Source organism: Nicotiana tomentosiformis, chromosome 2, assembly GCF_000390325.3.
Source record: "Nicotiana tomentosiformis chromosome 2, ASM39032v3, whole genome shotgun sequence".
NCBI lineage: Eukaryota > Viridiplantae > Streptophyta > Magnoliopsida > Solanales > Solanaceae > Nicotiana > Nicotiana tomentosiformis.
In genome coordinates this window covers 114388921-114403379 of record NC_090813.1, presented here as the reverse complement: position 1 = coordinate 114403379, position 14459 = coordinate 114388921, and the positions used below count along the sequence as shown (strand labels likewise).

The window sequence follows — 14459 nt, the reverse complement described above, 5'->3', positions numbered from 1 at the left end:
GAATGAGGGACAAATATGATCCTAAAGTATAATTGTAAGAATAAATATGTCAAAAAAGTATAACGAAGGGCAAATATAACCCTTTTGAAGAGTAAATGGGCAAATATAATCCTAAAGTATAACGATAATGATAAATATATCTAAAAAATATAACGAAGGATAAATATAACTCTTTTTAAGGAGTACTGGGACAAATATGACCCTTTTCCGAACATTTTTCAAGCTAGAACTCGCATTGGATGTCAAAAGTAAGGGATTCAGAATAACAGCATCGATGCATCTAATCTCTATTTTTATTTTTATTTTTATTTTTGAAATAAAATTTACATATTCCAAGAATATAAAATAAGTACCTTAGAGTATAGGTCACTAATTTTTGTAGTAAGTGTGACAAATTGTAATCAAAGAAAAAAATAACTCCAAATATTCATACTGTCAAACGAATTGAGACAGTAATGTACAACGGCAGTGCCTAAAAGATGTAGTCGATTTGATATATTCTGATTCCACGTCCTGATTCAGTAACACAATATTTTTATTTAGACTCTTGAGTCTTGACAGTATGATCTCGTTGAGCTTATTTACTCTCCAGGGGATACAAAAAATTGTGTAATTTTGAATTTCCTACATTCTATACTAGTATCTGGAACAATATCAATGACCATTCACTATGTCCAAAACCACTTCAGTCTGAAACTGTATGCTTCTCATATACGTATGTGCTAGTAATTTTTTCACTTTATTGGTGTATAAGGTACCTGAAGCTGAAATTGTAAGGCATTACTTGTACTAATTGTGAAAGAGGCTCTCTTCCTCGTCTTTCGAGGCATTTAATAGTTTCATTTCTGAGCTCATCTGGTAGCTGGAGGCACACCCAATCTAGCAATGCATCCAAGTCTTTGGCAAAATCAAGAAGATACCAGTCCAACAACTTTGGGATTATGAGCTTATTTGTTGCTGAAATACCAACTGCTGCTTGTAAATAGTCTCTTTTTGCTGCTTCCAACTGAGTCTCAACTTGAGATGCAGTGTACACCCTTACCTTCAACATAGAAAAAATTACAACATACGATTAGCATTACTGGACATAAATTTGAGACTTGAGACATTATGTTAGCAGTACAATAGGGCTGACAGAAAGATCGACACCAGCTAGTTACAATTGGTCTCAACTTGTTGCAGCAATAGAATATGAATGAACCTAGTGATAAAATTTTCCTTTTTTTATAATGAAGAGCTTAGTGATAGGAATATTAAAGCGCTCTCTCTCTCTCTCTCAAGACGCACTTCTTTCTCAGTCAGAGAGTTTGAAGCTCTGAGAGACTTCAAAAGATGAAAGATTGACCAAATCATTATACACCTTACACAATGAAAAATTATGCTTGTTTACTTCTTCATTAGTGCAATTACCTGATTTCTTTTTGTAGCCATTTTATTTGCTGAAGAAAGTTCTAATTATGTTGAAAAAAACATTACCTTTAACTAAAAACAATCTCAAGACACATCAGCAAGCTACACCTTTTGAAGTTTCCAGTTCAGAAAAATGATTAATCAAGCCTATGATTCTGCTAAAACTGAGAGGCTTATAAAAATGGTCAACGAACTTACTGCAGGTGAGGACCAACTTCCACAGGAGAGTGCAAATGTGACGAGAGGTTCAGACCACTCCAAGCCAAAAACACTGCGAACCTTCAGCTCGTTGTCTTTCGTTGACTTTGAACAGGTCTTTCAAGTGATGGAAAATAGCTTAAGAATTTGTTGAATGAAGGAAAGATTTAAAAACAAGTGCTCTAAGCTCACACTTAAGGAGAACACGTAAAGGAACATGGAAAGGGTAACTTACATATTTTAAGTGGTATGGTAGCCTCAAGATGAAGTGCTCAATCATGATTGCATTTAGCAAATGCCCTCCCACATTAATTGTTGCCTGATGAAGAATATTCAGAAAGTTAACAGATTCTGGAATTCATTCGCTGCAGTATCAGAATAACCTTCAAGCCGGATAGTTTTAACTGATCCAGGAGTTTTAGAAAAAATTTGAACACAAGAAGGCATAAATGCATCTCAGAGATTAATATTTACAACTTTATAAAGCAGAAACATGTATTAACGAATCAATTGTAGCATCAGCAATATTTGAAGAAAAATGGACTAGAATGACAGCAGAACTTGCCTTTTGCATTAGTGAGACAACTTGTTCAGCAGTCTCTGGAATCCCATGCTCTAGAAATGCCTGAGAAATTCATGACAAAAGAAATTATTTCCTAAATCGAGTAAGAGATTACTTGGTTTTTTTTGGTTAAAAAAGATTCCCCTTACATTCATCACACAGGAATTGTATGTGTTTATCCAGAAAGCTAGTTTCTGCTGATGGCTCAAACCCTCTAATTTCACTGATGATAACTTGCCGAGGAGTATCCTTATGTTTAAAATGGAAGAAGGCACAATAAGGACATGCAAATCTATAGACTCCTTACTCGTAATTACTAGAAATGAAAGATAGGCCGGAAACTTACTTAAGCCTGTGAATCAGAAACGAAGCATTCGTTTTCCGGTTCAGATTAACAGAGTTAGCATCTATGTTAAGTATATATCTGTATCCGCCAATATCTTGCTTCCTGAGTTCTGAACAGATGCAGTACGGATCTTGTAACTCTCTTTCCCCATTGCTTTCACTGAAAACTTTTGCACCTAAAGAGGAAAAAGACTCTGGATTTGCTATCTTCCCTTTAGATGTACTCAACCTTAATAAGATGCTAGACAAGCACTTTAATATGTCTTCAGAGATTTTGTTTTCTGTGGTTTCAGCTTCCAATGTCCTCTCATCTGAAGAAGCTAAACAGCTCTCTTGTGGCTCTTCTACAACTCTGCACTGAACATCTGATATTTTACTTATTGATTCTGGTTTGACTGGAGGCCTTTTTGACAAGGTCTTTATCGTGTTGACTTGCTTTTGTGGAGATGGCTTATGTTTAGTAGAAGTATCAGACAAGTGATTCTCTTTTCCTAGGCTATCTTCCAATGAGTCATTGGAATACTTAATAACAGCTTGTCTGCTATTTGATGTATTATCAGATGAAAACCTCGAGCTATCAAAGACTGATTCTTTTAAATGCAACTTTCTACTAGAAGCACTCCTATGTAGAGAAGGAGAAAGCCGGGACACGCATGACCCAAGGTTGACTTCGCTCAAGGATAATGATCTTGAATGCCTTTGTTTAGGACCTTTACCCGGCAATTGAGAGCACGAATCAGGAAAACAGTTATCGTCCGCATTTCTCATTGAGCATGTGGAAACTGCTTCTTGATAGAGACCTTGTCTATAATTAACAACCTGTACCTCAAGCCGGACCACCTCTTCTTCCAAAACAGCTACCTCAGCAAGAAGTTCTAATGTCTGCATTATTGTCATCACACAAAAGTGGCAGTGTCAATTCATAGACTAGAATTACTTTCGCAGAAGGTTGCAGCTTATACACAATGGATTTAACTAAATCCAATATTTTCGGCACGGAACATATATATATATATATATATAAGTCATTAAAATTTCAACAAAGATTCCCATAATTTCAAAAGTACAATGTGTTTTAGTGCTGAGAACTTTGGAGGTTGAACTCATCAAATTTAAATCTAGGATCAACCTCAACTCTTAAGCAATTAAAAGTTCAAAATTTTATAGATAATTCAGCTATATTAGTTATTTCCTTTATCAATAGTATAGGAGTAGTGTTTGTAAGAAGTAATATTTGTAAGAACACTACTAACATATTTGGGAAGATAAGGAGGAAGGCGGGGTAGAGTTCCTAAAGGTCTGTAAAAAGCCCTCTCCAAAGCTCTGTGAACATTTTCTTCATGCCTCAGCTTCTTCTTTAGCTTATCAACCTGCCAAATGAAAAATAGAAACTTAATTTCAGAATAAAGATGAATAATTTAATGTTAAGAATAAAAAGAAGAGATAAGAATATACATCTTGAAGTAAGACTAATTTTCTGTCTCTTGCTGCTTGACGCCGATTGACTCTGGACTTCTCTGCAGACAAGAATTTGGTTTGCTGTATTTCCATCTTCTTCTCCTATCAAGAATTCGATTGAAACAATTCTTTCAGAGTCAATTAACTATAATGAGCTGTTTAAGCAAAAGGAGTCTTGAAGATAAGAATAAAGCACACAATTCAGATATATTGGATTCAAAGATGACCACTTTTGTCAGTACAGACTACAGATGACAGTTAATAATTTACTATCTCAAGACAATGGCCAAAAAGAATGAAACAGGGAAAAAAGAGGGAGGGGACAGGAAAGAAGGGGAATCACAATTATTTAGCATAATCAGCTCATGCATACCAAAATTGAATAACACAACTCACATATTGAGGATGCAAAGGAACTTTTTTGGGTTGCATAGGTGGTCGGATTCTGTTATTCATCTCTCCTTATTTTCGTCAAAATCTGCAAACCCAATGGTAACATCAAATTTTATGGTAATTTCCAACCCAAATGATTTTCGAAAGAAAAAGAAGAAAGAATTGAAAGAAGAATAAGAAATTCAGACAGGTGAAAAAAGAACATACATCAAAAAGCACAAACATATATGAGAGAGAGAGTAAAAGAAAGAAAATTGAGAGAATGATGTCAGGAAAAGAGGAGAGAGCGGGAAAGTTAAAGGAAACAGAAAAGAGAGTAAAGACGAGAGAGAGTAGAGATAGAGATATAGAGATAGAGGTAGTAGTGGGATTGGGGGACTAGAGGAGCATAGTTGTAAGCATCTTTGTAGTAGTGTGTAATTGAAGGATATTGTCATATTGATCCAACATTAAATATTAATATTTTATTGAAGTGGAAGTAGTTTCTTATTGTTAGTAGTAAAGTAATATTAGTAATTTAGTATGATATCTCTATCAGAGAATCTTATCTAATTATTCTTAATTAGAGAGTTCAATTCTGCAAAAATTTTAAAAATTTTAACAAAGAAAAAAAATAAGAAATTTGTAACTTATAAATACAATAATATAAAATATTTTATATTATCAACGTATATTAAATATTTTGTAATAGATAATTTACTTAATTTTTTAAATAACTAATCTCACTTTTAATGAACGGTTACGTATAATTATCTTTTGAATAGCTTAGAAAGTATGTACTACTCCGTTTCAATTTATGTGAATTTATTTTTTTTATTTATTCCAAAAATAATGATCACTTTCTAAATTTAAAAATAATTTATCTTAAACTTTCAATTTTACCCTTAATAATTTTTTTTTATAACCATACAAATACCGCAGATCTTTTTTGACTTGTTTAGAATCACAAATTCAAAAAGTCTTTATTTTTTTTTAAACTCTGTGATCAATCAAACATGTTCACATAAATTGAAACATAGTGAATATACCATTGATATATAGATGCGAGAAAAGAAAAGAAAAAAACAATACTCGTATTGGGTGGCGCGAGTGTTAACAGAAGAGGAGGAGAGTGAGGGTGGCTTATTGCTGCGCGCCTCCCATTACTAAATTAGAGTAAAAGACGGAAAAAGACAGTAACGTAAATGGCAGAAGGCATAGACTTCAAGAATAGGAGAGAGGGTTCTTTCTTCAGTAAAAATGAATACGGACGGAGCGAGTGTATAGGTCAGGTGGTTTGGGCGGTGGTGAAAGCTATATCTATCTCACCCGTTATAATTTACGATAACTCCAAATTACTCCCTCTCAACTTGTTTGACTCAATTTACCTGATCATTTTTAACGCATCAAGTTTAATAGATTACGAGTTTGTGTCATAAAAGAAATTATTAATATATACAATAGAGTAAATTGTCTATATCATATTTTTTGATACACGATTATTTTTAAATTTTACGTGAATACAAAATATTTTATTTATTGTCTGTTTTCTTTTAATGTAGTATCATAGGTAGTGTATGTACAAGTCATGCCAAAATATAAAATTAAATATTCCATGCCACTCTAATATTTCTATTCAGCTCTCGTCACTATGGACCTGCTGCACCCCTCATTTTCTTACTTTTTCCTATTTTGGCTGTTTTGCATTATGGGTGAGGGGAGGGGAGGGCGGCTCTCTTCTTTTAGTATATACAAACAGCATACTGTATATGGATAGGACGAAACCATTGTATTTCTCTAAGGTCTTCCGTTTAACCAACCGTCACATAGCTAGGATAGGCCATGCACCAACAAACTTTCGCTATTACTTTATTCTGATAATTTAGCTATCATTTTTGGCTCTACTTTAATTTAAATGAAATATAGTATATGTGTTTACAAGTAGAATAATTATATCTTATTTGCTTTTTTACTATCACGTTTGAATGTTTGACGAAATAATCATTCAATGTTCTAATTATTAAAAAGCGAAGGATATCTTTGGATAATGTTTTCACTTGATTTTTTTTTCTTTCTATGTCAAAATATTGAGGGTAAAAAACATGTATCAGAAGATAGTGCTTCAAGAAAATTTGATCGATGCTCAAAATGCAATTGTTACCATAAAGCTGTACACATAATCCAAATATATCTCTTGCTCCTCAGTTTTAATAGTTCATTAAATCATCTTAAACATTTGTTCAAAGTATCTAATTGGAAAAATTTTAAGAATTGTTTTCCATTTCAATTTTATCAAATGTAAATTAAGTAAGTTCAAACTTGAATCCAAAGATAATTGTTTTAAAAAAAAAGACAAAACAGGAGTAAGAAGATTAAAAAATATAAATAAATAAAAAGGCCAAGTAACGTCTACTGCTTCCAAGTACAAGCAAAGAAGAAGTGTTTGGAAGCAATTACTGCTAAAATGCAGAAAGGACCTTCAAGATTACTTGAAGTATTTTTTCGGGTAATCATCCGACTCTTTTTTAATTAATTTGCACTTTTCATTTGTCATAAAAATTACGGTACAAAAGTAAGTACACTTCTCGTGCATTCCACAGCAGATAGCAGCTTTATATGTGTACCAAATTCATAAAGAATACTTGTAGTAAAAGACTACTAACATTTAGGGATTTTCTAGGTAACTATTACACATATTTCAATCGATTTGTATATTTGATTTGTTACCAAAGTAATAACTTTTTCATGCGTCCCACAGTAGGAAGCAGTGTGATATACATGTATCAAATTCATCCAAGAATGCCTGTAGCGAAAGGACAACTTTAATTAGGTTATATTCCTTTTGGGTAATTATTATGCGTCTGTCTCGATTTAGATCATTGATTTATAACAGAAAATGAGTACCAAGTACAAAACTTCTCATGCATTGTGATAAGTCTACCAAATTCATCTCAGAACTGTAATAAATGATTATTGCTTCTAATGGAGGATATATGTGCAAATCTTAAAAGGTTTTTCCCGTGGCTTATGCTTTTCTTCATTCATAATTCCTAATTAAGTACCCATTCCAAAATCCTTCTCGATCAAAACTCATAATATTCAACTTCAACATATCTAGTGTATTCCTACAATGTGAGATCTGGGGAGGATAATGTATATAAGCTATTTATGATAGACCTTCTGCTCAAGAAAAATATTTCTCATAAGGTTTGAACAAGAAAATCGGCTCTTGTGTCAAATGAAGCTTGATCTCTATTGTTCAATCAAAACTCATAATTAAAAGGAAAAATTGACAAGAAATAAGAAGTACTCAATCCCCTTTTAATGAGAGATGGGAACAAACACCTTGAAGGTCGTACTAATAATTACTACTAGTACTAAAATATGAATTAAGTGTAAAAGTAATATTGCTTCAGTTTGTTCCTAAAGTTTGTTCAATGTAGCAGCAGACACGGAAAAAACTTGATAAAGGACTAAAAGATTAAGGAAGGAACATATAGTAGTTTACATTCGAGATCTTCGCCCTTAATAGATAGGACAATTTTACAATTATATATGTTATTGACAGCCTATAAAAGGGCTTCTACTTTAGCAAAGCATTTAAACTCGGATCAGTAGATATTGTCCCCAGTAGATAATCTAAAGGAAAGGGTTGCTTTAAAAGAATGCTTCAGTTCCAGGCATTTAGGATGCAATAAAATAGCAAAACATGAACTAAGGAAAAGTGGAGTAACAATTGGGTGAAACAACTTATATTATATTGAGCTAAGCACGTGAAGGCATATCCCATGCTTGTTCATACAACATTTTTAGCTTTGAAACATATTATATTGTGAACATGTGCCCTTTACAGTTCAATAATTTCCATTCCCTGATCATACCATTATTTCATCGAATTTCAGTTATTTTTATCGGTCCAAATATTTTAATGAATGCTTTTTGATGTGGCATAATTTGATGGAACAATCTCACAAGATAAAAACATAAGTAAATCTCAAAATGTATCTTAAACTATTTTATTTTCTTGGCCCATGATATATGGACATATGCATGGTTATTATCAAAAATCATTTTACTTCAAAAAAATTATTGTGATGAAATAAAAACAGATTAATTAAGTGACAGAATAATTCTTTATGGTAAATTGTGATAGTGCCAGCCTGCTCCAACTTCTCCCTGGTCCTTCTCTCTCTCTCATACTCGCGCATGCATTAATGCTTTACCTAATCCAGTTTAATCGGACTTTAATTAGCAGTTGAAACTCAAGAATGTTGTCAGAACTTTTCATCTTAAGTAGCAAACTTCCAAAGAGATATAGAGAAAGCCAAAACTTGAACATGTTAATAAGACTCATTCCTGTTGTATCCTTGTTAATAGAGGACCTATGTTAAATAATGTATCATCACTTTTCTTGGAGTGAGCTGTGCTAAATAGGTTTTTTTTTTTCATTTTTAAAGTTGTCAAACTTTTGATCAGCCTCTCCAGAAATATTAAAGACTTGGTGTGATTCTATTTGAGGTTATACGCAAGTATTCTTCTTTTTTTCCTGTTAGAAATATCACTTCAAAATCCAACTAAGCAGCCACTAGTTCCCTGTAATAATAACTATAGGTAATGAGCAAATAATTTAATTTTATTGGTCAATTCTATATACTACAATATTATATCAATTTATCATGCTGTGACTGCAGTATAATAATGCTTCATATATTTATGGTGGTTACAACTAATGAAAGCAACACAATTAATCAATGATAGCCGGTCTATGTGTCTCTATTTGCCTAAAATATTGACATATACGGCATCCAATACACACTATCTTCAGAACTCAAAAGTACGATTTTGAGATTGGGTATTTTGCTACAGGTACAGCCTTCTCTTTTTTATATTAACTCGCCAATGTATGGAACTATATATAGAATCAATATTCAGAGTAGAATAATCAATTCCTGGTGCATGGCTGAAAAATAACTGTAGTAGTAAAAAAAAGTATGCTTGTTTAAGTACATCTTAGAATGAAAAACACAATGAAAATAATTATGTATTTAATTTGCCGTGAATATCCAAAAAACTTAAAATTATTGGGGGTCGTTTGGTTGGTGAGATGGGATAGACAAGGATATCTCATAGGTTGGGATATCTATAGAATTAACTATTCCACCTTCTATATAAAATAACTAATCCCGCCATTTTGGTATAAAATGATTCCCGAGACTAACTAATACATACTCATACTAAATGCGAGATAAAATAATCTCGCATTTTATTCCGGCATTGTTATCCTTTATCCCACCAAACGACCCCTTAAGCGGTATAGCCCACCTATGACAATTCACAAATAGCTGCCTCCCAGGGCCCAGTATTTGTTCGTGTTTATCTACTACTAGCTACTTGCCAACAACCTAATCGAATTTCGACATCATTACTAATAAATTAAAAGTCCGCAAATTCATAAATGTTGAAAGATAATTACCTAATTGGCAGCATGGAGTTTAGTTACTTGTAGTAATTGACTAATAATCTTATTGTAAGTGTTATTAGGTAAGCACTAATAATTGAGCAACAACGACATTAAAGAAAATCTTCAATTATTGAATGTAATGAGTTACAGACTTTTAAGTTTGAAAGAATGTTTTCGTACAAATGATAGGATGTCTATGGGCTCCACCCCTCACTTGCAAAATATTATTATGCATGTTCTGGATTGATAAAACAAAAGAGAAAGTACTTAAGATTTAAAAAAAGGAATGAGAGGAGAGAATAATGGTAATTTGTTCTAAGTTGATTGTCAAAGAAAAGATAGGAATGAGTGTCATTTACTGTTTAATGGTAAATAATGGTAAAAATCATTCTACCCCTGACTTCGCCTAATTAAACTCTCCTCTAAATTTAAATAGCAGACATCTTTGGTGTCTATTTATTTTTCCATTAATTTAATGAATCTTACGTGACGCGAATTCGAATTAGTCTAGGATTGAAAACGAATACTAAATCCTGAGTAGAAAACTAAGAAAACCTTTTCAGAGTCAGACAAATCCTCCCTGGAAAATCCTTGGCCATGTCTGCTCCGCTCTCTTTGGTCACTCTTCCAATAATGATATAGTATTTCCCTTGGGCAATTACAGTTCCTCATCTCTGCTAACAACCATTACTTCGTTTGCAATGGGCTAGTTTGAGCGGTCCCCTATAGAGAGGAATCTAACCGGTCGCCTTCATTTGGCTGGATTGAGATTTTATTTAAAAAGCTCTTCCATTTGGACCACCTTCTCTTGACCATGCATGCATTGGTACCCACTACCAACGGGGTTCCAACCCTGAAAAGGGCTTTTTGCTCCATTCAGTCAAATAGCTCGAGCCCAATCTCACAGAAAATTGTGCACATAACGCACATCACTACACATTTGTCTAAGTGAGACGATATTTGGTCCTTTTTTTTCATATATATAAAGGTGGTATTCAGTCATACTAGTGTGCACTCTCGTCAAGGTTTAGACAAATACGAAGAAAATCATTTATTATTATTTTTTCCTTCTCGAATTTAAGCTATTTGATCTTCCATGATTTTCATTCTGTATACGATCGAAATCGGGCTCGACTATTGCATGACAGATCGGGCTCGGAACGCGAGGGGTTAAAGATCGACTCCGAGTATCATCGAACCAGAACACGAGGTCAAAATGTCCGTCGTCGAGAACATTGAGTCCATGATCCCGGAATCGACCTTGACCCTGAATAAGCTCGAGGAAACATAGCTTGTAAAGCCAACAGAAGACCGAAATAACGGAAGACTGAAATATCCGTAATCGGTTGGATATCACGGTCGGAATCTCGGCATGTATCAATAAGGAACCGGCAAATCAGCAAACCAGGAGATTTTTACCTTTTATGGAATTGTACCTAAAGTAGGACTCCCCTACTATATAAATGAGGCCTGATTACTTTTGAAACACACTGTAACTCGCATTCCAAAGTAATATATTATTATTTTAGTTTCTATTATTTTCTTGTCATTCTGTTTTGATATCGGTAAAAGTATTTTTTGGCTCGAGAGCGGCTAACCTTCTCATTGTTCAACCTGTGTGGTTTGCATTTACTTTCCCATTGTTTATTTCAATTTCAATTTGATTTATCATTTTGCATCAAGCTAGATCACATATCCTTTAAACCACGTATAAATCTAATTGTTATCCAATTTTGAGGGTAAACAGTTTGTCGCCCATCGTGGGGCTAAGGATAATAGTGTTTATTTGATACAAATTTCCATAACACACACTACTTTACGCTTGATCTTTGAAGTGTCTCTGATTTCAGATTAAAACACAAAATGTCGAATTCTCAATCAGCACCCCTATATGTTGATAACGAGTCCGGTTCCCACAGTAAAAATAACAATATAGAACCCGGTAATGAGGTACCACCCGTTGATCCCATCGAAATTCCGATCGCATACCCAATTGACGTTAATTCACATGTGGCTATCGACGCAAACTTGCCAACTGACCCCGAGAATAGTGTCTGTGATGGAGCCCGATCGGCAACTCAAAATACACAAAATATTGGAAAGGACAGGATCAGTTTACGGGTGATCTTCAAAATGTTGCAGGCTAAATAGGCGGTGATAGCTCAATTACAGAACCAAAGTCATGCACCGAGCAGAGTTGAACCCGATCTACCCCGGGAAGTCACCCGCAGGGATGAACTGGTCGCAAAAAAGTCGAATGAACATGAATCGGGGGCTAACCCCGAGATCATAAAGATGCTCGAAGAATTGACAAAACAGATAGAATTAGGGGAGAAGAAAATCGAAGCTAATGATAAAAAGGTGGAAACCTGCAATTCCAGGGTAGACCAGATCCCAGGAGCACCACTGATATTGAAAGGCCTAGATTCAAAGAAGTTAGTGTAAAAACCTTTTCCTCCGAGCGCGGCTCCGAAGCCGATCCCTAAGAAATTCCGTATGCCCGAGATACTTAAGTATAACGGAACGGCCGACCCAAATGAGCATGTAACCTCTTATACATGTGCCATCAAAGGGAACAACTTGGAAGACGATGAGATCGAGTCTGTTCTGCTGAAAAAATTTGGAGAGACCTTGTCTAAGGGAGTTATGATATGGTATCACAACTTGCCTCCTAATTCTATTGACTCATTTGCTATGCTTGTAGATTCTATCATGAAAGCACACGCTGGTGCCATCAAGGTCGAGACCAGGAAGTCAGACCTTTTTAAAGTAAAACAGAAAGATATCAAGAGGATCTCAAAGAGTTTGCATCCCAATTTCAGATGGAAATGATGGACCTACCGCTGGTTGCTGATGATTGGGCTGCTTAAGCTTTCACTCAGGGACTCAATATCCGAAGCTCGGTGGCCTAACAATAGTTGAAACAAAACCTGGTAGAATATTCGGTCATTACTTGGGCCGATGTGTATAACCAATATCAATCGAAGATCAGAGTGGAAGATGATCAACTCGGGGCCCCTTCGGGATCTGTTTATCCCGTCAGAAACATCAATAGAGTCAAGAGAGACACGATCATGAACAGAAACCAAACAGGGATCGGTACCAGCCGTATAATGGAGATCGAATAAGCAGCGGGCCCGAACGGAACTCTATGAGAAACGAAATGAGAAGCGACAAAGGTCATATCAAATGGGGATTCATGAGCAAAAACAACTTCGATATGCCCATCGAGCCTAATGAAGCACCGAGGTTATCGGAATATAACTTTAATATCAATGTTGCCGCCATTGTATCAGCTATCGAACGCATCAAGGATACAAAATGGCCTCGACCGTTACAATCGAATCCGTCCCAGAGGGATCCTAACCAAATGTGTAAATATCACGGCACTCACGGCCACAGAAAGGAGGATTGCCGACAATTGAGAGAGGAGGTAGCCCGATTATTCAATAACGGACATCTTCGAGAATTTCTGAGTGACCGAGCAAAAAATCATTTCAGGAATATGGATTCTAACAAGCAGGATGGGCAAGAAGAACCTCAACACGTCATTAACGTGATTATAGGTGGGGTCGATGTTCCTCAGGGGCCGATGTTGAAACACACCAAAGTATCCATCACAAGGGTGAAACGGACTCGATATTCCATACCGGAAGGAACCTTGTCTTTCAACGACGAGGATGCGGAAGGAATCGTGCAGCCCCACAATGATGCACTAGTAATATCTGTACTCATAAATAAATCCCTAGTTAAATGTATGTTAATTGACCTAGGTAGCTCCGCCAATATCATCCGATCGAGGGTCATGTAGTAACTCGGTCTACAAGACCAAATCGTGCATGCAGTCCGAGTTCTAAACGGGTTCAACATGGCTTGTGAAACCACTATGGCGAGATAACGTTACTAGTAAACACCAACAGGACCATCCAGGGAACTAAATTTTATGTGATCGAAGGAGACATGAGGTACAACGCTTTATTCGGAAGGCCATGGATCCAAAACATGAGGGCAGTGCCCTCGATACTGCACCGGACACTGAAATTCCCAACACCTAGCGGAGTCAAAATAGTCTATGGTGAACAACCGACTTCCAGGGAAACGTTCGCAGTTAAGGAGGTGATACCGGCATCTACAATCTCAACATCGAAGGATCCGAACCGGATGGTAGAAAACGGGGCCAAATTGCAATCACTGACACCAGCCTCGGTATATTCGGACAAACGAGAAGAAGGCGAGGATGATGATTACAGGGTTCCCGATCGAAAGGTATACCTGGGCACGGGGTTAAGCTCCGAGCTCAAGAAAAAACTCATTCAATTTCTTATAACTAATGAAGATTGTTTTGCTTGGTCCCATATTGATATGATAGGGATCTTACCTGAGATAACCACTCACAAGCTAAGCCTGGACCCGAAATTATATCCGGTCAAAATGAAGAAGAGGCCCTAGTTCGAGGTCAAACATGTTTTCATCAGGGATGAGGTATCTAAACTCCTTAAAATAGGGTCAATTCGGGAAGTTAAATACCCGAATTAGTTAGCAAATGTAGTGGTAGTCCCTAAAAAGGGAAAAATTAAGAATGTGTGTAGACTATAAGGATTTAAATAAGTCGTGTCCCAAAGATAGTTTTCCTCTTCCCAACATCAATCGTAT

At 35.5% G+C, this 14459-nt stretch overlaps 1 protein-coding gene across 2 annotated transcripts; it reads right to left on the bottom strand.

Annotated features, from left to right (window-relative positions):
* Positions 1 to 469: 469 nt before the first annotated feature.
* Positions 470 to 4758, bottom strand: LOC104106712 (uncharacterized). 2 transcript variants are annotated; one of them, XM_009615319.4, is made up of 10 exons: positions 4574 to 4758; positions 4370 to 4451; positions 3971 to 4075; positions 3769 to 3885; positions 2517 to 3397; positions 2320 to 2419; positions 2174 to 2233; positions 1844 to 1927; positions 1609 to 1725; positions 470 to 1042 (listed from the first exon to the last, which is right to left on the bottom strand). In XM_009615319.4, exons 2-10 carry the CDS (start codon positions 4427 to 4429, stop codon positions 740 to 742), a joined length of 1827 nt encoding a protein of 608 aa, XP_009613614.1. In that variant the 5' UTR covers positions 4430 to 4451; positions 4574 to 4758; the 3' UTR covers positions 470 to 739. The 2 variants fall into 2 exon arrangements, with proteins under 2 accessions (XP_009613614.1, XP_070052080.1); XM_070195979.1 differs by lacking the exon at positions 4574 to 4758 and having other exon boundaries at positions 4370 to 4567.
* Between the last annotated feature and the right edge of the window lie 9701 nt (positions 4759 to 14459).